General features: G+C 34.5%; 1 protein-coding gene across 1 annotated transcript; it reads left to right on the forward strand.

Moving 5' to 3' along the window:
• Window positions 1–11,435: 11,435 nt before the first annotated feature.
• LOC132545711 (indoleamine 2,3-dioxygenase 1-like) lies at window positions 11,436–20,712 on the forward strand. The gene is made up of 15 exons (XM_060209401.1): window positions 11,436–11,514; window positions 12,298–12,392; window positions 13,068–13,163; window positions 14,763–14,879; window positions 16,124–16,242; window positions 16,397–16,411; window positions 16,554–16,653; window positions 17,915–18,038; window positions 18,386–18,437; window positions 18,771–18,843; window positions 19,330–19,405; window positions 19,540–19,638; window positions 20,004–20,100; window positions 20,314–20,393; window positions 20,651–20,712. Exons 1-15 carry the CDS (start codon window positions 11,436–11,438, stop codon window positions 20,710–20,712), a joined length of 1,284 nt encoding a protein of 427 aa, XP_060065384.1.
• The last annotated feature ends 4,165 nt before the right edge of the window (window positions 20,713–24,877 follow it).

Genomic DNA, 24,877 nt, shown 5'->3' on the forward strand with positions numbered 1-24,877 from the left:
TAATCATTGATGTAAAACATTGACTGGAGCACTCTAATCTTTATCTCAAGTAGTCATTTGTCTCACTCAGGTGTTCGGTTACACAACTGAACAATAGGCCCAGAGGGCCTGTATCGCTCACATGGATCTTTACGACCAACTGTACAATATCTGTGCATATGTTCCACAGTAGATGCTTAATACGACAAATTACTCCATATTGGTTCTGTCTTTTAGTAGTCCAAAATAAGTCATTTGTATATAAGCCTTTAATGGCAAAATATGATGGGTTTTGGGTTAAACAGAAGAAGTTGATTAACTATTTTACCAAATCTAACTCAAATGACCTTAAATATCATTATGGGTCAAGCTATTTTTTCACACACTATGTGGGCACCATTAAGGGAACCTTTTGGACAAATATTATGATCCTAGGCCGTAAGCTCAATCAGAAGTTGTTCAAAGGTTTAACACATTTAACTGTTGTGACCTTGAATATAAGTCAATTTCATTTATGTTCTCAAATATTACCGGGCATCATTGAGAACCTATTTTGAAATTATATCACTATTCTAGATGTTTTGGATCATCAGAAAATGTAATTTAAAGGTTTAACACATTTGACCCCTGTGAGCTTGACTATGGGGCACGGCCATCTTTTTGCAAACATTCTTGGACTTCATAAAAGGAACATACTGGCCAAATATAATGATTCTAGGTTTTCTATATTACATGAGAAATTGTTTAAACGTTTTAACACATTTGACCCCTGTGAACTTAAAGTTCGTCAAGGTCATTTCTTTTAGTAAACTTTGTAGGACACCATAAGAGGAACATAGTAGCCTAATATAATAATTCTAGGCCTTCCGGTATTTGGGGAGAAGTCGTTTAAAGGTTTTAACACATTTGACCTCTGTGACCTTGAATATGGGTCAAGGTCATTTTTTTTGCAAACTGTGTTGGGCTTTTTCAAAGGAACCTTCCAGTCAAATATAATGATTCTAGGCCTTCTGGTATTTTGGAAGAAGTCGTTTAAAGGTTTTAACACATTTGGCCTCTGTGATCTTGAATATGGGTCAAGGCCATATTTTTTTTTTTTTTTTTCAAACTTTGTTGGGCTTCATCAGAGGAACCTTCCAGCCAAATATGATAACTCTACGCCTTTCGGTATTTCAGAAGAAGTTGTTTATATGTTTATATGAAAAGTTGACGGACGCAGGACGGACGGACGACGGACGGACGAACGGCGAAACGACGGACGCCGCGCTATGGCATAAGCTGACTTGGCCCTTTGGGCCAGGTGAGCTAAAAATGATTGGTAATAATAATATAAAAAAAACACACACAGACACTATAGTATTATGGTATTTGTATCTGATACCAAAACATCGCATGCTTTAATCAGCTTTTGCATAACTTTAGCCCGATATTGACCCCTTACCGTATGTTAATGACGTTGTTGTACAATGTGCCGTATAAAAGCAGCTACTGCAAGTTAGTTTAAACAATATTTTTATTCAGTAATAAGCATTTAATTACAGACAGGTACGCATAATCTTATGGGATGGGAAAACAAGCTTAAAGCTTATATTAATTCCTTTCCCATACTGCAAGTTGACCAGACTACCGTCGGTGAGGGCGGTGATGTTTTTAATGCTATGCTCCTTTTGACTAGTATTTGTTTTTTTCCATTCCGTAAATATATCCGGTATACAATAGCTAATAATAGATCGTAGGTCAGCAGTGAAGTTATTCACCAGAATGAATTTAAAAGGCACATACAATGTGTGCAATGATTGTAAAGGGATCACAAAACCGTAACATGTACTTATAGAATATCTTGATAACCACGATCATACGAAATCAAAACCGATAAAATGAGTGAAAAACTTGATATGGGAAAGATTTACATCGGGATTCTTGTGAAAAAAAATTTAAAAGACTGAGCTGTCAATAACCGCATGATTCCGAAATCCAGTTTGCGCTTGAGATGTGAAAACCAAGAAGTACAAAATTCTGATGTAGTTACATATCCACGTGTTGGATATTTCATTCATATTTCATTCATATTTCATCAGGTATATACGTCTGTATTTGTAAATTATCCAAATATTAAAATAATTAAAACAATTGTTCGTTGTATTAACTGTGATACATGGAGGATGATATAAATTGTTCATTGTAAGACGTAGACGTGCTGTAATACACGTGACTTGGCAGGTAGCCAGTTGGCAACAAATTTTTTGCTTGGTCAATTTGTAAAAACACGCGATGATTAAACAAGTTCCAGGAATTATCTCCCCATCTTCCTGCCTAAAAAAAGAAAAAAAAAAAAAAACAATTCTAGAAATTTCCCTATTTCCAGGTAACAGAGTGTGAATGCCTCTGGCTATCGATCACAAGAAGTCACCAGTGCAGTGTGTGTAAGCAAACCTTAATATTGACTACACAGCTGTCTGTACAAGCGTGAAGTTTTACAGATATCTATATTTGTATTGATATATAAACGTTTCTAAGAGTCACGGATTAAAAATCGAAAATGAAATACACACCAGCCACCACATATAAATGGCGGCATGAGAGTGTCATTTACTTGTCCTGTTGCCATGATAATTCATCGCGACAAATTGTCATATCATCGCAACTTGTCGTGATATTATCGTGTTAAGGCAGAATTGTCAGTATGTTTATCTGGTACAGAACTCGTTCAGTTACAAATAAGGATCAGTTGCATTTTAATAAATATAATTCATTGTTAATCAAGTTGGTGTTAGGAACTACATAACGTTTTCGGTTTGACCGGTTTAGTGATTAGAGATCTGCCAAACGGTCCTACTGGCCCTTGTTCCAGGAATTACAAATCGCAAGTAGTAAAACCAGATTCCAAAGATAGAAATGAAAACGAATATAAATATTCTAAAGATGTACGTAATTCAACCTTTTACTGCACTGCCTATCGGAAAGACGCTATTTAATGTTTGATGTGAGCAGTGCAACTGTAATACTTATTTTATTTTATGTTTCACACACATTAATCTGTAAATTTTATACTTTAATCTGTAAATCTTATACTTTAATCTATAAATTTTACATCTAAATCTGTACATTTTACACTTTTATAAATGTAAAATTTGCACATTAATCTAAAAAATCTATACTTAGATAATTTTACATATGAAAGTGAGCAATTTTACATGTAAATTTAATGTTCCATCGGAGAATAGAAATTGGTGTTAAATTACGTAAAGAAAATCAGTTTGCCTGAAAACCAAGTAGACAACACATCTATTAGGTACATTTATTGTATTCGTATATATTGTCCTACGTCACGTGTACAGAACTTTATGTCTAGTTATAATTTCACCAGCTGGATGTCGGTGTTGTCAATGTGTCTTTATTACAGATACATAATTCTCACCTAAAGCTGAGTACTCGTCTTCTGTAGTAATTACTAATCGTAAACCCTTTGTATTACAAGTAGAACTCATATTATGTTAAGGTACTTGAAATACAACTGATCGGTATGAATTTAACTGGCTAAAGACAGGTGTGTAACAACGACTATATAAGGTGTTATCGCACGCACACGTGACGTCGTACACGCGCGTTACGCTTCCTTGAAAAATAATCTCATTTGGAAATATCTTATTTTCTTGGGCGATATGAAGTTGGACGTGTTGATGCTCGTTAGTATGCCTGTTTGTTTCGTTGTTTATTTTTGTTTTATTTGGAAGTGTGACATGAATTACATCAATTAATCCAGACTTACATAGCGGATGTCGTCGATAAAAAAAGACGCTAAATCTTCCGAAATATCCGATTGTTATTCTCCGTCATTTTTTTAGACGTTTTCCTTGTTAATCTTTCTTTCGTTCATTGTTTGTCCTAGTTAAACCAAATCTGAGTTTGAATTAAAATGCTGATGACATGTTGGTATTTTCTTTTTTTGTTTTTGACCCCTGACCTCAGATGACGTATACGTATTAATCTATGCTGGTGTCCCTAATCTTTCAATGCAATGATTTTTACATCAACTATCATCTTTTAAGTAAGTATTAAATTCCTGAACTGGCCACTGTATGTACGTGTAAGATTCCTGAACTGGCCACTGTATGTACGTATTAGATTCCTGAACTGACCACTGTATGTACGTATTAAATTCCTGAACTGACCACTGTATGTACGTATTAAATTCCTGAACTGACCACTGTATGTACGTGTTAGATTCCTGAACTGACCACTGTATGTACGTATTAGATTCCTGAACTGACCACTGTATGTACGTATAAGATTTCTGAACTGACCACTGTATGCACGTGTAAGATTCAAGAACTGACCACTGTATGTACGTATTAGATTCCTGAACTGACCACTGTATGTACGTGTAAGATTCCTGAACAGACCACTGTATGTACGTATTAGATTCCTGAACTGACCACTGTATGTACGTATTAAATTCCTGAACTGACCACTGTATGTACGTGTTAGATTCCTGAACTGACCACTGTATGTACGTATTAAATTCCTGATCTGACCACTACATGTATGTATTAAATTCCTGAACTGGCCACTATATGTATGTTTAAGATTCCTGAACTGACCACTGTATGTACGTATTAGATTCCTGAACTGACCACTGTATGTACGTATTAAATTCCTGAACTGACCACTGTATGTACGTATAAGATTTTTGAACTGACCACTGTATGTACGTATTAGATTCCTGAACTGACCACTGTATGTACGTATTAAATTCCTGAACTGACCACTGTATGTACGTATAAGATTTTTGAACTGACCACTGTATGTACGTATTAGATTCCTGAACTGACCACTGTATGTACGTATTAAATTCCTGAACTGACCACTGTATGTACGTATAAGATTTTTGAACTGACCACTGTATGCACGTGTAAGATTCCAGAACTGACAACTGTATGTACGTATTTGATTCCTTAACTGACCAATGTATGTACGTATAAGATTTTTGAACTGACCACTGTATGCACATGTAAGATTCCAGAACTGACAACTGTATGTACGTATTTGATTCCTGAACTGACAACTGTATGTACGTATTTGATTCCTTAACTGACCACTGTATGTACGTATAAGATTTTTGAACTGACCACTGTATGCACGTGTAAGATTCCAGAACTGACAACTGTATGTACGTATTTGATTCCTTAACTGACCACTGTATGTACGTATTTGATTCCTGAACTGACCAGTGTATGTACGTGTAAGATTCCTGAACTGACCACTGTATGTACGTATTAGATTCCTGAAGTGACCACTGTATGTACGTGTTAGATTCCTGAACTGACCACTGTATGTACGTGTTAGATTCCTGAACTGACCACTGAATGTACGTAATAGATTCCTGGTCGTTCCATTTTGACCTTTTTGTCTACAACTTCTTAACTCTAGTGACATTTAAGTGTTAATAGGCCAATAAGATGATGACAGAGATACCATGACACACGCAATATGAGCCACAACCACCAATGAAACAATTACATTGTTGATGTATTTCGTCTAGTGTTTTGTTCTATCCTATATAGATATTTCAGGTCAGAGCTAAACTCTCCGTTTAGCTTATGCTTTATATATATAACGAACAATAAACACTGGACAGATCTGTTCAAAGATTTTTTTTATTAGCAGTGAAACAATCTACGCACGTGATATAGTAGGTAAAGAGAAACTTTTTATATATGTATGTAAGTACCTATTACTAATCATACCCTGGTCTGTTGTTGTCTACATTACTTTGTGTACCGAAATGCACGTAAACCAGATCAAAATGATGGAGATACTTATAGGTTATAAGTATTCCTAACGCGCGTGTGAATATCGCGTTTTGATATCAATTTAGTAGATATACATTGAAGAGTACAAAATTATTTCCGGTTGTTGATCGCGTACCAAGGAATCTCAATGGGATCATCTGATTGGCCAAAATATTGTCATTTAATCAATGAAATGTTGCATATTAGTACATGTGTTATCACCACAGGGACATTTAACAACAGCCACTACCATCATTTCTGATATCTGGAATACTTTTGGGGAAATACCTAATGGTTTCCGTTGAGTATATTGTATTCTTACATGTATATTCATAAGATATAGTGTACTTCTAAAACTATGTTACTTGGTGTGGTGTGTATTGGCGGAGTCATTGTGACGTCACAAATTGAGCACTGTAAATCCCCGATCGTCATAGCGCCGATGTATTTATAGTCATGTGTTCATCAGCAGTAAAACTGTGGCAACAAAATTGATTGAAAAATGCTAGACGCAGCAAATCATGATGATGATACCAGTTACGAGATTTAAAATCCGATTTCTTTTCCTATGTGTTATACACACACATACATAAATATGAACATATAAAAATAAAACACTTAGCTTCAAACACACAAATACGCAAGTGAGGAAATTTGACTATAACGTACGAACATGAGAAGTTGTACGTATTCATTTTACCCGAGAAAGAAGATACATTTGTACTAGAATATGGGGCGATATTGCACGAAACAGAATGATATCAATTTAATTCTTGACGAGCGCTGTGAAAAGTTAAATAAAAACGGAAACAAAGAAAATTAAATTCACCCCAATATTTAATATATGTTCTTCTTTATTGTCATATGGAAATGTACAGCAAAAAAGTTCATCATGTTGTCTGATTATGAGTCTATCTATATTTCCATTAAATGATTTGATAGTAGTTATTAAGAACATTTTCGTATGTTTTTTATCGTAACCAATTTCTTTATTCTATTTGCTAGGTTAAATGGTGCATTTATCAGTTCACTGATATATCTGTTTAGTGAGTGATTACAAACTGTTTATTGACGGTAGCACACTCGCTGTCTATATATGTATATCCGCAACGGAAACCCAGAGAATGTGAAAGTAGATTGGTATAATACAGACTTAAAATACATTTCCAGAAATTTCCATTTCTTCAATGGATGTTTTCTAAACGAATGATCTCAGAGAAAATCGATAATTTATCTTTATGTTCCACATTGCCATTTTCCAGTATACACAGAGAAATAACAAGGTAAGTTTCATTTTACATATTGAGTTTTTAGGTCATCTGACCCGAAGGGTCCGATGACCTATAGTCATCATGCTTCGTCCGTCGTCGTCCGCCGTGCGCCGTCCGTAAACTTTTCATTCAAACGACTTCTTCTCAATAATTGGAAGGCCCAGGCAACTAATATTTGGCCTGTAGCTTGCTTTGATGAAGCCCTACCAAGTTTGTTAAAAAGAATGACCTTGACCTTCATTCAACAAAATGTCTTAAAATCTTCAAACGACTTCTTCTCAATAACTGGAGGGCCCAGGCAACTAATATTTAGCCTGTAGCTTGCTTTGATGAAACCCTACCAAGTTTGTTCAAATGAATGACCTTGACCTTCATTCAAGGTCACAGGGGTCAAATGTCTTTAAATCTTCAAAGGACTTCTTCTCAGTAATCAAAAGGCCCAGGCAACTAAAATAAGGCCTGTAGCATGCTGGGATGAAGAACTACCAAGTTTGTTCAAATGAATGACCTTGACCCACTTTAAAGGTCACAGGGGTCAAATATGTTAAAATCTTTAAACAACTTCTTCTCAATAACCAAAAGGCTCAGATTGCTGATATTGTGCCTGTGGCATGCTGGGATGAAGGGCTATTAAGTTTGTTTAAATGAATGACCTTGAACAACTTTCAAGGTCACAGGGGTCAAATATGTCAAAATCTTTAAATAGCTTCTTCTCAAATACTAGAAGGCCTAGGGGGCTAATACTTGGCCCATAGCATGCTGGCATGGAGCCCTACAAAGTTTGTTCAAATGAATGACCTTGGCCCACTTTCAAGGTCACAGGGGTCAAAAATGTTAAAATATACAAAGGACTTCATCTCAATAAGCAAAAGTCTATGAGTGCCGATATTGGGTCTGTAGCATGCTGGGAGGAAAGGCTACCAAGTTTATTTAAATGAATGACCTTGAACAACTTTCAAGGTCTCAGGGGTCAAATATGTCAAAATCTTTAAATAACTTCTTCTCAAATACTAGAAGGCCTAGGGGGCTAATACTTGGCCCATAGCATGCTGGCATGGAGCCCTACAAAGTTTGTTCAAATGAATGACCTTGGCCCACTTTTAAGGTCACAGGGGTCAAATATGTTAAAATATACAAAGGACTTCATCTCAATAAGCAAAAGTCTATGAGTGCCGATATTGGGTCTGTAGCATGCTGGGAGGAAAGGCTACCAAGTTTATTCAAATGAATGACCTCAACCCATTTTAAAGGTCACAGGGGTCAAATATGTTAAAATATACAAACGACTTCTTCTCAACAAGCAAAAGTCCATGAGTGCTGATATTGGGCCTGTAAGATGCTTGGAGGAGAGGCTACCAAGTTTGTTCAAATGAATGACCTCAACCCACTTTCTAGTTTGGCTTGCTTTTTGTCAGATGACCGTTAAGGCCCATGGGCCTCTTGTTTTTTCAATATTTTGAGTTCAAAATTAGAATATGCATGGCTGATTAGCAGGAGCCATAACATTTTAAGATTTAGAATCGACAAATCATAGCTTTATAGAGAGCTTTATGAAGCACACCAAGATCCTCGGAGGAAAATTGATACAATTCACACGTGTTGCACTACAAACAATCGAATTTCTCTAAGTAAATAAGATCCTCGTGAATGTCAGACATTGAGTTGTTATAAAGAAAGTCAAGGTGTCTACAGAAACGTATGTGTTGGTTTACACGATTTAGAATTTCTTTGTCATGAATAAAAAACACATGTAAAGCATTTAAGCATTGAACTGAATTAATTTAACAATCCATCAATTTGAAGCTGTTTATTGTTTATATTTACCATTTGATTTCAATCTTCAATTTGCTTAAATTGATGAAATATTTCTACGGTGTTGGCAGTTCTTAAGCTGGTAATACACAACTGACTTTGGTAAGGTTATTTATAGTAATGGCATGGAATGATAAATATAAAGCTCGCGTCATTAGGTCGGTATATAGTTCATAATCAGCACAGAACAACCATTTTATGAACGATATTGTGACAAATAAAAGAAAAAACCTTTGTGTTACATCCTCCTTCAGACGTCATAAACCGGAAACTTATTCACATTATGCTACAATCAACTGACAAGCGAAAATTACAGACTTTTAACACCTATAAAAAATCCGTTCACCGTTATTGAAATATTTTCTGAAAGATAAGTGCCATTATATTTTTTCGTAAAAAGATGGAAGTATGTATTTAAATCCCCGGGGTAACAGTAATGAACAAAATCTGTGACCTTAAATCGTTTGAAACATAGTCAGCCAATCATTGTCCTGCATATAAATCGGTATTGTTTATTGTCGGGCGGCATACTTGTCTATCCCAGATTTCAACCCCGTCCAAATTTGCCACTGTAATTCGTAAAACGAGGAAATGTCTCTCGTTCTTTAGATCAATGATATTATTTTCTCTCATTCTCATTTCTGCGAAATCCTTGAAAGAGTCCCCCTTTACAACAAACATGTGTTACGTAATGACCTGGCAACTGGTATGAGTGTTGAAAGGTGTTCATGATAAAACTGTCATTTTGATAATTCGCACACAGCTTTGTATACCACCATGTACATATCGATTTGTTTTTTCCTGAGTTTGTACAATTAATGTGCATTAATGTGCATTCGGTAGAAAAAAAAAACGAAATGTCTTTCTTGAATTACATGGATATTGTTCTTTTCCATGCATTTTTTTCTTAATTCCGCGAAATCAAGAAGGTTTCCGTAAGGAGATAGATACTTTACTTATATCAAACACATTCACATATATTGGGCATGTGTTGTCCGAGAATGTCATTCATTTTCCTCAAACTGAAATCTCTATACTATGTGACGCTATGTTGACTGATCACGGCATTTAAATGCTACGATTTCAGTGACATCAATGTTTGATTCAGTTAACTGTTATACATTGTAGCAATGTATAGGGTTAGATTTAGGCTTTCTATCAAAGTGCAGCCTTGTCGTCTTTATCTGATACAGACGATGAGAGACGTTACAGTATTTAGCCGAGACACATAATAAAGGTATAACTAATTGTTATAAAACTCACAAGAAGGAGACTATAGAAGTTTTAATATACTCTGTTGTAGACAAGGTCGGGTGCGATGTAATATACTAATTTTTACACCCGACTGCGAAGAAGGAAACTTAAAAAAAATCTGTTGAAGCGTTCATCAACAACGATAAAGAGTTCCTTCAAAAAGAAAGTTAATGAAATATGTGTTAAGTGGCTGCAATACCTTCCAAGTGATCATTCCTGATAATAACTTATTGTTTCTGTTATGTCAACTGACTGATATATATTAGGAAATTATAAATTGATTTTTTACCGCGTAAATCTAGAAACAAAACGTCCTTTGTTCACAATAATATGTCCTCGCAACGGGAAGTTGTTTGAAGACGGATTTTCCCAATGATGGGGCCACGTACGTGTTCTTTACTGAAAAAAAAAGTTATAACATTAGCATAATAACCATCCCACATTCTTTCCATTCCGTTAACGTTGACCTGTGTCAAGCAGACAGACGCATCACAGTGTAAAAGAATAGAACCCACAGCAACACATCCACGCTTAGGCGGAGGTATGTTCTGTGTGACGGAGTCGTATCACGGTGTAATAGAATAGAACCCACAGCAACACATCCACGCTTAGGCGGAGGTATCACGGTGTAAAAGAATAGAACCCACAGCAACACATCCACGCTTAGGCGGACGTAATGTGTAGTTATTATTAAACATCTTAATCTTCTGTGTGACGGAGTCGTATCATGTTTTCACGATTTTAGATAATGCATCTCTGGAATTTGTTCACTCAGTATACAACATATATTGCATGATGTTCTACCAAACATTACAGACAAGAAATAAAGTCTAGTACCAATCCTGATCCTGCGAAATATACGGTTCATTCTCAGTGATCTACATATATTGAGTAATTAAGCATATTGACACGAAAAAAATATCTTCAAGTAATCCATCTGTTCGTTTTGATTGTCTTTCTGTAGGCGGTTTAGGTTACGGAATAGCCTTACCATTTCGTACAGTTGCGAAATACGTTTACGTAACTCACACAGATATATATTTCCAAAATGTTAAAAGACAAAACTCCGTCGGTCAGGGAGCATTTACAAAAGGTAGAAGTGATGTTATTGACTATAATGGTAGTCTGCATTAGGTACATAGACATTTCATTTGAAAGACTCTTACATGGGTACTGACACATGTAGGTCATGGCTATGTGTTGTGTAACTTTGCTTGCTAATCATGATATAATTGAAATGATTTTTGGGAGATGGTATCTTTTTCAATAGCAGCTTTTCAGTTGGTTTGATGCCTCGTAGCAAGAGAATGTAACACATACACACGTTATGTATACCATTACTGCAGCTTTCGGTTTCATATGTGTATCAAGTAACAGTCCAGTTCAGGGAAGAAAACTCGATTTAGGTTAGTCACCAAAGATATTAGAGGACCCCGTGATTAAATACACTGTAACAATAAGGAATATTAGTGTATAGTCTATATATATCCTGATACCCGTCAACAATTTACATCCCTTTGTTAATGTTTTATGGTGATTGATATCACGGAACTTTCTGAGATACACATCTCTAACGCTAAGTAATCTAGTAATATAGAGAGTCAGGTTACGTCATTGTCCTCAGCTGATTTCCTTCCTGTACCATATCTGACGCCGGACAACTAACAACGATACAAATCAGAGTGTTTACTATGACGTACTGATCTAATGTATATATCAAGATTAACTGGTGTGTGAAATACAAAGTACTTTTATCATGTTCATTAACACTTATACACATAATTACGTGAAATATGAAGTACTTCATATTATGTTGACGAACACCTTTTCACCTAATTGTTTGAATTACTAAGTACTTATATTATGTTCATCAACAATTACACACATAATTGTATGAAATACCAAGTACTTGTATCATGTTCATCAACACTCCTACAGATTAATGTGTGAAATACGAATTATATATATAATATTCATCAACACAAAGTACTTATATAATGTTCATTAACAGGTATACAGACTATATTTGGGAAATACCAAGTACTTACATAGTGATTATCAATATTCATTAACAATATTTACTAATGTGTTATATTGTATGTACTGGTCTGATATATGTAAACAACATTAATATATATATATAATGTGAATTGTACGTAATGTATATTGTAAATAATTTATGTTTTAAGGTTTGAACACAGACATGAATACCCTAACACTGGAGCAGATAGAAGATAGATTTTTGGTGTCAAGGAAGACCGGATTCTTAATAGATTGTTCCCATGTACGTTGATTTCAAACTATTTCATGTTTTTCTTTTTATTGAAATTAGAACTGCGACTACTTTAGTAATTTAATATGCATGATTGTTTTATATTTTATATACCTTATGCACCTGTAACTTGAAATGATATTTTTAGTCAAGATAGTATAGTTAAGGATGAATTAATGCGGCAAGATAAATTAATAAAGATATAGAAATACGCATGATATAAATTTCAATTAAATTTATTTTATATTCATATGTAAATATGGCGACAACCTAGGTAGTCGCTTTTTCAATGACACAAATCCTCATGAAATGTCTAGCTCTATGTTTAAAACATTCGGTTTGGAATTGGAAAATGTAATTTGAATAACTGGCTAGCATTGTTTGCTTCCTTTCATAGAAATGAAGGTCGTGTTACTATTAAACACTACCTGCTACAGGTCTTAATGATTTGCTAATTTTAGAAGATGCTCTGTGTACTCTCTCATTATTTGTGTAAATCTGTAAAAGTAATATTTTGTCTTGTTGAAAATTGTGAAAAATGTCTTATTTTTCATTGAAAATTACACTTTTATCAATGTGATCTTTCTCGATTTTTCACGGGTAAATAAGTAATATAATGTGACTTTAGTGTATCAATTATTTAACACATCAAACAAACCGACCCAGCAAATGTTTAACATCCATCAGGTTAAACTGGAGAAATGCTGGGGTCCATTCGAGGAAGTTGCTGAACAACTGACCAAGAACGTGGAAAACAAGATAATACGACAGAAGATTGAGAAGGTACATTGTTATTCAAATTTTCCCGGTTAAAGCTTATGATAGATATTACATATATGTGATATAAGATACAAATAATAACAAGTGTGGCGTCAGTATGTTCAAGATTAGCCATGGCTCTCGAAGATAGGTAACACATTAAAAAATCATGGAAACTGAGTTAAATAAACACCAAACTGGACGAATACATCAAGATTATCACAAACTGATTATGACTTATTCAATGTCGTATCTTCCTATTTATTCAACTTGTATAGTTCTATTAAATTGTCATTAACAAAAAAAATATGCCTTTTGGGGAAATTAACTTTCATTTACATATCGCAATAAACATTTGGAAGTATACTTTAGAGTGGAAACACTATAATTTAGCATAGTTTTGAAAACCACTAAGAGACTTATAGGAGCAAATTGCAGCTTCCGACAACACAAGCATTCAAGACATATGCTTACTTTGCATACTTAGTGAATGCATCATGAAAGAAGTCTGTTGCTGAAAGAAAGTAAAGCAAAATGAATAAAATATTTTTCATTCTATATAAAGGTAGTACAAAAGACACGAGTGAATAGCACCTCTTGATACAAACTTAGAGTTTGATGCAGCAGAGCCAAACAATGAATTAAACTGCATCATACAATAGTTTCGTCCTTCTAAGACTCGTCAGTGATGCTAAGGGCCTAAAGTTTGAAGCCTTGGAGGCGATTGAGGAAAATCCAAAGTGATCGAAAGAAAAGTATAAACCTGAACGGGGAGGTGCACTTGGCTCATAATTGAATAAATCTAATCTTAAAGATGATAAAAAGTGTTTATTTCTCATTCTGAATAATAAATAATTATGCTTTATACAATGCAAATCTAATGATATAAATTCTTGCAGTAAAATAAAAATCATAATTGGTGGACCTGTGTTCTGTATTCAATGCATCTTTAGCATGAAATATTGCTGATTAATAATCTAGACCCACTGAAAAATCGATATCAAACAGAATCAATTTCAGATTTTTATTTATAATCAAGGATTCATTGCAATGCCTTCTATTTCAACTGTTTGTAGCTTCTTTTTCTTCTTTTAAGTTGTAGTTGAGAGTCTACTTCGTCTTTTGATGTCGTTGAGGTTGATTTATTATTTTATGTCTTGATTCCTGTTTCTTTCTTCAACTTCCTGAAATAAGGTAGCAGATGTTGAGCCATTCTGACTCAGAAACGTAACATGACAAATACCAGTTTAGGGTAATTTGTGAATATGTAGCCTTGTTGTCAATTTGATTGTTTCCTTCCATACAGAAAATTAAAATTTTCAGTTTACAAACTATTGGTACTTAACTTACGAACAAAGCCGTTCGGCATGTAAAGTATTCTTACTAATTCTTGGGATTAAACCTCAAAAATACCTGTAATATATCCTTAAACAAAAATAGATATCTTATCGTAATGTTTCAATCACCTATATATTGTTACGAAAATTGTCAACATTTTCTGTGTAGTTAGCACTAGATTTAGAATAAGTCGATCTTTCGGACATGTATCTATTTACAAGAGTTGAGTCGCTTGTTTAAGTTTGCTTATATACAGTGTGATGACACCAATTATTTACATTTTAGCTAAACGGCGAACATGTCATTCCTGAAGACAAGTTAGAACAGATATGCTTACACAAGATACTGTCATTTTTGTCTGCTGGATACATTTGGCAGGACGGGGAGGAAACCGTACCAAAGGTATTTAAGATAGTTAAATATAACGACATTATGAAGTCGTCTGCCAGTGTAGTACCAACAATCATGAATATCGTCTTCAAATGACCCTGGCTGTTTGTAAGACAAAAAATCAAAACCAACAACCGTACTTTACAACTTATGCAATGCGGATGAATCACCGAAAACAGGATAGATATATATGTTAATTTGATGAAATTTTATTGAAGTTTTGTCTGATACGTCCCAAAACTTTCTCGTTCTCGAAACATTCACGACTCGTTGCAGTATCTAATTGAATAAGAAAGGAATTTAGAATCTTTTGGCAGATATATTTCGTAACATTATGAATACGTTTAAACATACTTGTGTACTATAAATATATTTTTGTTTGTACTAGTCACGTGTATTATGACCTATCTACAAAGTCCTCACATAAAAGATGGAACATTAAGTTCACATCAGGATTTTTGGTCACTAACTGAACATAAAACAACTGATACTAACTCATCAAAATCATAACCTGGAAATGCATCACAGTAACAATGAATGTGTACTTAAAACATTAAATCTAGATTGCAATCCAATGTATTAAATGGTTAAAGATTCGTCTGATTGATATAAAATGTGCATTAAGCCACGAAATGATAACTAAAAAAAGCGGAAATACCAACAAATCAATATAATCAAAATTGGAATTCATATTCAATAACATTAAGGCAAAAAATCGTCAAAAAAGAAAAACATTACACGGAGACTATTTAAAAAATGCGAGGAGAATAAGAACAGATGTTCCAGAAGAGAAAGTGTCTTCTGCTTCATCGACGTCAGCCGTCATGTAAATCTTTGTCAATCCAAGAAACTTGTCAAATGAGAACAAATCATATAAAACTGGAACCTACAGGTAAAACTAACAAGCATACAAGATGTCCTGCTTCATACACAAAAAGAAAATATTATTTCTCAATGATGTCATTGTGACTACCCTTAAGTTGCCTCAAAATTTTCATCTATCTGCATCTTTTAAAACCGACCCAAAACCGTAATAATGGCAACGGGCCCTTAGATATCGAATTAGTTGTGATATGCAAATACCATAAGTTGGATATGCAGGAATGTTGCTATTCAGAAATGGAGAGTTCCTAATAGAGAAGTTGAAATTAACACGCCTATCATATAATTTGGTGGAAAACATGTTCATGCTGGTTTCTTTATATGGTAGGTGTTTTTTTGTTTACACAATTGAAGGATGACATCTTTCATTCCAGAAACTTCCCAAGTGTCTGTCGTTCCCACTTAGACGTGTATCAGATGCCCTAGGGATGCAGCCAATTTTAAGTTACCCAAGCATGATTCTAGGCAATTGGCAAATTGGAGACCCCAATGAGTATGTATATTTCTTTACATAATCTATTATTTTTCCATATACTTTTGAATGCTGTGTAGTACATTATGCCAAAAGGATGAAAATTGTGTTTAGAAAAGCACTGACTGAACATACTAACTTACGATATTCACGAGTTTTTTCATCTTCGTTTCAGATCTTTCGAGTTCCGGTAAGTCACTTATTTCATAAGTTATGTATACTTGAAATTACCTTAAAATTCCAAAGAATGAAGAACAGACAATTGAACAGCTGATTTCGTTGACTTAAAGCTAGATAGTGAGATATTAAAGTATCGTCTATCTTTAAAACAGGAATCTAAACGCAATGTATCAGACCCCGGGAGGTGACGGTGCAGAATGGTTTATCCTTACTCATGTCATCATCGAACAAAGGTTTGCACCGGCATTAGAGGTAACTAACAACAAATTAAGATACGAACACTATCACTTTGTACGTTCACTATCACATTGTACGTTCCCTATCACCTTTTACGTACACTATCACCTTGTACGTACACCGTACACTATCACATTGTACGTTCACTATCACCTTGTACATACACTATTACCTTGTGCGCACACCATTATCTTGTACTTTCCCTATCACATTGTACGTTTCCTATCACCTTGTACGTACACTATCACCTTGTACAAACACCATTATCTTGTACTTTCCCTATCACATTGTACGTTTCCTATCACCTTGTACATACACTATCACCTTGTACACACACCATTATCTTGTACTTTCCCTATCACCTTGTACGTTTCCTATCACCTTGTACGTACACTATCACCTTGTACGTACACTATCACCTTGTCCGTACACTATCACCTTGTACGTACATTGTCACCTTGTACGTTCCCTATCACCTTGTACGTTCACTATCACCTTGTACCTACACTATCACCTTGTACGTACACTATTATCTTGTACGTTTCTTATCACCTTGTACGTACACTATCAACTTGTACGTACACTATTATCTTGTACGTACACTATCACCTTGTCCGTACACTATCACCTTGTACGTACATTGTCACCTTGTACGTTCCCTATCACCTTGTACCTTCACTATCACCTTGTACGTACACTATCACCTTGTACGTACTATATCACATTGTACGGACACTATTACCTTTTACGAACACTGTACACAATCATTTGGACATGTACTTCCATTTTGTATGTACATAATCATCTTGCACGTACATTAACATAAATACAGTTTTCCTCTGAGTTGTATGATACGCGTGATGATTTCAATTATCCTGTTGTGAATTTTCCATTTCTGCATTGCAACCATCCTCCATCCCCAACATATGATGTTGACATGACGAAGTTGATTGGATATCGAAAAGCCTGTTCTCATTATCAGGATTTTCGTTTAAAACAACGGAACTACCATTAATACAATATAGTTGTTTTCTGTTTCATACCTCTCCATCTGTTTATATATATATGTCAACACTAGCTTTCACTGATTTTAAGCTTTCCAACTCGACTGACATATCTTCATATCTTAGGCCACAAGCAACATTCACTAGTCAGCTGATGTTACATTGGATATATTACAAAGAATTGACAGATGTTATCATATTGTGTCACTTTTGTGAAATCCAGACACTAATGCATTATACAAAAATAATGAACGCTTTCTATGTATGTTTAGGCTATCGTTGACGCCATGAAGTATTCAACACCAGGTTCCGATGATAACATAGAACTGACAAGAGCCCTTAATGTTATACCAGTCGTGATGATTGACATGATGAAAGCATTCAAACAAATCAAAGGTAAATACGAATTTGTTACTACATGGTGTAATAAAGAAACAAGAGTAGCATCCGATTTGAAAGAAATCTAAAAGATACCTTAACGCCAGAGAAAAAAATGGTCAGTAGCTGAATAGTATTATTGGTACTGAACCAAATTTTGTCTCAGAAGTAAAGCCAGTGTGCTGAGTAGGTGGACTAAATAATTCGCAAAATTAAGGATGAGTCGCTGCATTACAATTCTGGGACGAAATCAGCTGTGATTGTGACATGATTCATTTCTTATACAGTTCATTATTTTAAAGAATAAACAATTTTCTGTCCCATTAAACTTCTTTACCTGTTTTATCACCTGGATTCTTTTACAGACGGAGTACACCCAGAGCAATTCTATGATGAACTGCGGATATTTTACACGGGGTAAGTGTTGCTTGTTGCCACAATGAATTTCATTTTATCAAAAGATCCTGTTTTTGTTTGACATACGATGCCCAGTATCAAATTAATGAAATACCTTATTTTGCTTATATGCATACCGTATATTCAAAGTGACAAGTGCTTGATTACATACGAAACATATTAATCTATGCTATCTTCTTTCCCTGATATTTTTCGTTCTAACTTGGTCGAATATATATTTCTTACTCCTGTGAGTGAGGTTTCCACTGACCTATGATATAGTTTGCATTATGACAACAGTGATCAGCAGATTTCAGTAATCATTACATAATGTGCTATGTCCTCCTTCTTTAGCTGGGGCGGAGGAAAGGAGCCGCTCCCCGAGGGTCTCATTTATGAAGGAGAATATGACGACAAACCACAATCGGTTCGTATATCATACAGTTGCGAATGTTTATGGTTATGGTTATCAGACATCTAAGCTTTATAATGTAAAGGAAATATGATTATACACTAAACTTAGTAGATACTGCTGGTAGCTTATAAGTCCCCAAGAAATGCCGTAATCTTCTTGACTCTGTTATAAAATTATCTGATGTATGGCAACTGCAATAGTTATTTAATTATGGAGCTGATGCACCTCCCCGTCTCGATTTTATCTTACTTTTCATCGATCGTCTCCTAGGCTTCAAAATTTAGGCCCTTGGAATCACTGGCGAGTCCTAGAAGGACGAACCAGCTGTTTGCTGAAATTTACTTATTTAATTAGCTCTACTGTATCTTACTCTAAATTTTAAAAAGGCGCTATTCATTTGTGTGTCTTTTGTACGATCTCATGATAATGTAATAATTCAAGATGTACTTCAGCATAAATACTTTATACGATGTCCTTATTAATCATTTTCATTGACAGATGAAAGGTGGAAGCGCTGCTCAAAGCACAACCTTACAGATACTGGACGCAGCATTAGGAATCACACATGACGGGGGTATGTACCATGTTAGTTTCTGGATTTGTTGATATCTCTCTCTCTTAACACGATAATTTATATAGGTAGTCGTAAACTCAAGAAAACAATAAACAACCTTCCGATGTTGCAGAAAATTCTTCATTCTATTATAGATCAAAAAAAGTTTCTTGACGAAGTTAGAGACTACATGCTGAGAGAACATCGTGAATTTTGTTCCTATGTGTGGAGAAACAGTAACATCAGGCGTTACGGTAATGATTTCATTGATATATATGTCTGTTCTGTTACGTCACATTTTACATTTGCCTTGTATATGAAGCAGGTGTAACATATGATGGTTTATTTATGTCACATAAAACCTGCTGGGAATGCATTAGGTGATTTGTATGTCTTGCTGACTATTTAGATTCTGATTTTCTTGTCTGATCAACATTGTTATGATCATAATTAGGCATATAAGTAACATTCTGTTTTGTTAACATACTGAACAGAATTTTGTAAAATTCGTAAGTAATCTTACTAAGTCTGTAGTTAATTGGAATACAATTTCTATTTAACTCTGTTTAAAATCGTAAGAACTGATGAGAAATTATTTCAGCTGTGCTTTTTCTAATAGTGGAGCGTTGCAATTGCGAGGATGTGAGGAAAGCTTACAATAAATGTATTAATGCGGTCCGGGGCTTCCGAGGCCTTCACAAAGACAAGGTGAATGAGTAAGTATATCGCGTCCCACATAGTTATTGTTTGATAATGATATCATAAAAAAGTTAGTCAGATATGATATGATATAGCATTGAAAATGTTATCAATGCGTTATTGCATCATTGCAACATTCTATCAAGGCTGATATATTCTTATCCTAAAACATATTAAATATATGCTAGTAACAATGAAAGTAATCTTCCAAGAACTTTATATATTCACAGTTATATACGAAAACCTTCTGAGAGGAAAGATCGAAACAAACAAGTAGAAGGAATAAAAGACACCGGAACAGGCAGCACACGTATGTCTTCAATACACGAATACTTAAAGTAGTTTCCTTCTATATTCAATGAAATATCGAAGAAAAATGTTAAATGTGTTTCGAGTTATGAATGGTTAAAACTAGTATGTTAAAACTAAAACTTTGAAAGTTTAGTAGACTGATTTTGTTCACCTGTATCATGTCAGGATGATGAATTATCTAGAGTATGTGATAAGAACAGTAAATAAAATGTATCTATTTGTGTGTATGTCTGACTAGTACTACTTCTATTACAGCCTACCTTATATTCCTGAACAAAGTCAACGAGGATGCTGAGAAGTGCAATTTACCGTATTGAAAAACAATATCGAGTTCCGGTCTTTTACAACGCCCAGTTAAAATCATGGAAACGAACAAGAAGGGCATGTTCAAGACCTCTAACATCAGGATTCTAAGAAAATACAGAGCATTGTCATTTTAGACTGACGTAGAATCAGACTAGACTGTCTTTCCGTTAGTTTTACATTGTCTTTAACAACCTCGTATTAATCAGATCGGAGCATATTGGTAACGACTATAAAAATAGTTAAAGACAACCAATGACTGTGTGTTTCATAATGAAGCATTGTTATCCAAGGCTGCATTTCAAAGGTTTTTAACTGGTAACCCGGTTAGACAGAGAATTATATTTATATAACTGTATATATCACTGTCCTAGGCATACCTCTGTCGTATCGGTTATCAATAGACGACAAATCATTTGTTTGTAAATTCGTTTTCAAAATATTGACAATCTACATGCTGTTCTAGCCACACCTGTGTTTTACAGGTAAATTATAATCACTATATGACGTTTATGTATTCTCTGCCTACAAATGAATATATTCAGTTTATTAATTTATATTTGCAATTAGAATATTACCTACGTGCTGCTACGACCTTGTTTGAGCTGAAGCGGCTGGGCAATTTACTGGTATTATACGACATTCACGTTTCTCTCAAATAAAAAATATTGTCTATTAAGTTTATTTTTGTAATAAATATACATAATATATATATAAACAAGCCCGTTTTTGTTGGGTCCTTATTCCAAAGAGTCAAAGACATATAGAACTGATGAATCACAAAGAAGAATAATACTTACAAAGTTGTTGAATGTTAAATAAAAGATGTCTTAAACCCAATATAAAATGTAGAAAGTTTAAGAGATCGGCTAATGTAGAATGTAGTTTAACGATGTAGTAAAACATGTATTACAATGATGAACATACATTCGTATAGCCCTGCAGTAAAATCAATGGCCTACTTGCTTAGAAATAGGAAATAGAAAATATAGAAATAAAGGCAGAAAGTAAGACGAGTACGCTGACAGGCCAAGTAAATCTTCCTTTCCTTATTTCCTGAAAGGAATTTTGCTCTCTCTCTCTCTCTCTCTCTCTCTCTCTCTCTCTCTCTCTCTCTCTCTCTCTCTCTATACATATATATATATATAATTTTAAAAGATAAAAACTTTGTGTATCTCTCTCTCTCTCTCTCTCTCTCTCTCTCTCTCTCTCTCTCTCTCTCTCTCTCTCTCTCTCTCTCTCTCTCTCTCTCTATATATATATATATATATATATATTATGCCTATTTACACAAATATACTCTGCGTCATCCAACATAGGTCAACCTTTCTTTCCAAAAACCGGTAAAACATTTCTTTTTATATAATTCGATTTCTATACCCGCTTTTGGAGTTAAAATTGCACCTTGGCGTTTTGGAATTTGTTTGCTAGTCACAAGACCAAGCCTATGTATATGATTATTATTAAATTAAGATCATGATTATCAGCGATTATGCAGGACGTGAATAGTTTTAAAAAGTATAGAACAGCGGTTTGATTTGTTTTCGATAACGTATTTGTGTATGATTCTATATAAAACGTGTGAAACAAAACGTTGAAAAAGTTAGGCCCACAATCTTATAAGCGAACAAAAGGTGTGCTGTTGTAAAATCGGGTGGCGATAAGTCAATATTATATTACAATTCTGTCTGACAGACGAATCGACGAGTAGACATTTCTGTATTGCTCTCGAGTCACACGATAAGCAGTAGCTAAACATAGGTAATGGAGAGTTACGAGGTCTTCCTGGTGTTGTTAAACGAAACCGGAAATGTACTTTCACATCTCTGCAAACAGTATAATCGGTCTTAATTTCAAAATAAATGTTGTGAGGTGTGCTTTTTATTTGTTTGATTCAATGAATTTGTGTCAAAGATTTTATAAAAATGGAAAAAATAGATGATTATCCCATAAAAACTGAACGATAAAGGAAACAATAATTGGTTTTCAAGGTAGGTTTACTAGTAAAAGAGACCAGATTTGACAACATAATTGGGAATTATTTCTTTAATTACTGAACATATTCATTTTTGGGACAGTTATTAATTATAATATGTATTTAAATTATATTTATGCGATTTGTACATATTCATTATGTTCTATAGGGATATTAACTGAAAAACAAATTAATTCCATAATATCGTCAAAATAACGAACAGCAGTTCATAAGCATGCACATGTATCTGTGTATATGACCCTGGTAGCGAAGTGATATGGCAACATGTGTGTTTTATGTATGGAGATTGGTGTAAGTATATCAATCGTTAAAATAAAAGTAATTTTATCGAGTTTATCCTATAAAAAATTGAAGGGATGGACTGCTTTAAGTCAGATGATTAGTCCTCAACCAAGAGACTTAAATAAATTGTTTAAAGAAAATTTTTATGTTACATGTATCTGTTTTATCTTTGTGTAAGAGCAAGGCTATAGGCACTCAAACTTTGTTAACAGAGTAAATAATCTGTGATCTGCAAGCAACTTTGACTCATATTTTTTTCAGTGTTTTCAGAGGTTTCCTTATTTAGAATCTATATTTTTGAGAACAAGACCAATCATTTGGTTAAAATTTTATGACCTTGATCCTTAACCTTTTAAATACATATTATTTTAGGGGTTTCATAGAACGATTTTCTCAAAATATGTTTGAACCGAATTGGGTATAGGGTATATTGCTTTACATCAAAAAGATCTCGGGTGACTTCGATATTGATCAAGATCTGTCGACATATATGTAATGGATGAAATTAAATTTACAAGTACAGGGGTTCTTTTCGTTTTTTTGTCCAACGTCTTTTCGCGGGCAACTAAGCGAAAAGATGAATTGTCACAAATAAGCCATCATATCAAGGATATGATTTAATATTTCTTCTATGAGAACATTTGATTTTTCCACAGCCCCAAACGTTCTCTTTTTATGAGAGCTTTCTTTTCCCAAAAAGGTGAACGTCGGTACAAAAATATGGTTGTTATCTATATTTAAGCGTATGGAAACTTTGTCCAAGTCAAAGGCGAAATATAAAGAGGACGAACTCCTAAAAGTGAAAGAGTTTCTGGTTGAGAACATCTGCGTCGATTTGGTGTCCAATAGATTACTGGAATACCTATGGAACGAACTGTACACCTCTGCTGGCTGACTTGTTTTTGATTTCATACGAGACTGAATTTATCAACTGAGGTTATCAAGCAAGGACCTCCTAACAACTTCACATTCAGATTAATTGATTATCTCATGTCTTTAACAGCCACATCCGTCGTATATACCTACCATAAACACATGACAAATTATCTGACAGTAGTTGCTAATTTAGATCATTTTATTCAACTAAACCAACTTGAACACTAAACTGTAAGCTAAGCGCGATGCATTTGGTTCCCCCACTGTGTATTTCCTTTTCTTGAAAGCACTATTCCTGCAAGCCAAATATATTGTGTTGATTCGGTATTCAAAGGTCTGCTCCATTTATCACTAATTTCATCCAAGAAGTCCGTCGACAATTTACTGAGAAACTTGTCACACAAGGTTTCAAAAGATGCAGGTTTGTGAAAATTATTAGGCAGATTTACGGTAGTCATAGTGAGTTTACTGAGAAATATTCTTTCTTTATGAGGCTAGATGTGCTTGATGCTTGTTAGTTTGTTACTTTGTTGTATACCTTGATCTCATTTGAGAATGTGATTTATTGGATTGACTGGGATTGACATGGCGAGTGTCGTCGATCAAGTAAAAGACTCTTACTCTATGTACTTTTACATGTGTCTCGTTGCTCTGTTCCCTATCAGGTTAACTGTTCCACACGATATGACAACAATTTTTATCAGAACACATTTCTCTTCAATGGGGCCTTCTTAAACAATTTAAAAGACGAAACCCGTCATGTAAACATTGGTCTAACCTAGTAAGAAATGCGATGCTCTCAAATGAGAACAAGGTCAATAATAATGGAGCCAACAGGCAAACTAAGGAGTATCAAACACATCCAGCTTCACAAAAAGAAATCGAATCCATCAATATCATATATTGTACATTATAATGTACATGTATTATCCATAAATATGTGTTACTCTTTGACATAAGCCTCATAACTCATTGTTTATTTCTTTATTCTGATGACTCATATAAACAATGTATGTTTGAAATGA

Source organism: Ylistrum balloti, unplaced genomic scaffold, assembly GCF_031769215.1.
Source record: "Ylistrum balloti isolate Yb309-2 unplaced genomic scaffold, AGI_CSIRO_Ybal_v1 Utg369852, whole genome shotgun sequence".
Classification (NCBI taxonomy): Eukaryota; Metazoa; Mollusca; class Bivalvia; order Pectinida; family Pectinidae; genus Ylistrum; species Ylistrum balloti.

What these genes read in the sequence shown, in the direction of transcription:
- LOC132545711 (XM_060209401.1), top strand. Translation starts at nt 11,436, where the DNA reads ATGTATACCATTACTGCAGCTTTCGGTTTCATATGTGTATCAAGTAAC. An exon ending in GGTTTGCACCGGCATTAGAG is followed by an intron (nt 16,654 to 17,914) that starts GTAACTAACAAC and finishes ATGTATGTTTAG; the next exon opens with GCTATCGTTGACGCCATGAA. An exon ending in CTGCGGATATTTTACACGGG is followed by an intron (nt 18,438 to 18,770) that starts GTAAGTGTTGCT and finishes CTCCTTCTTTAG; the next exon opens with CTGGGGCGGAGGAAAGGAGC.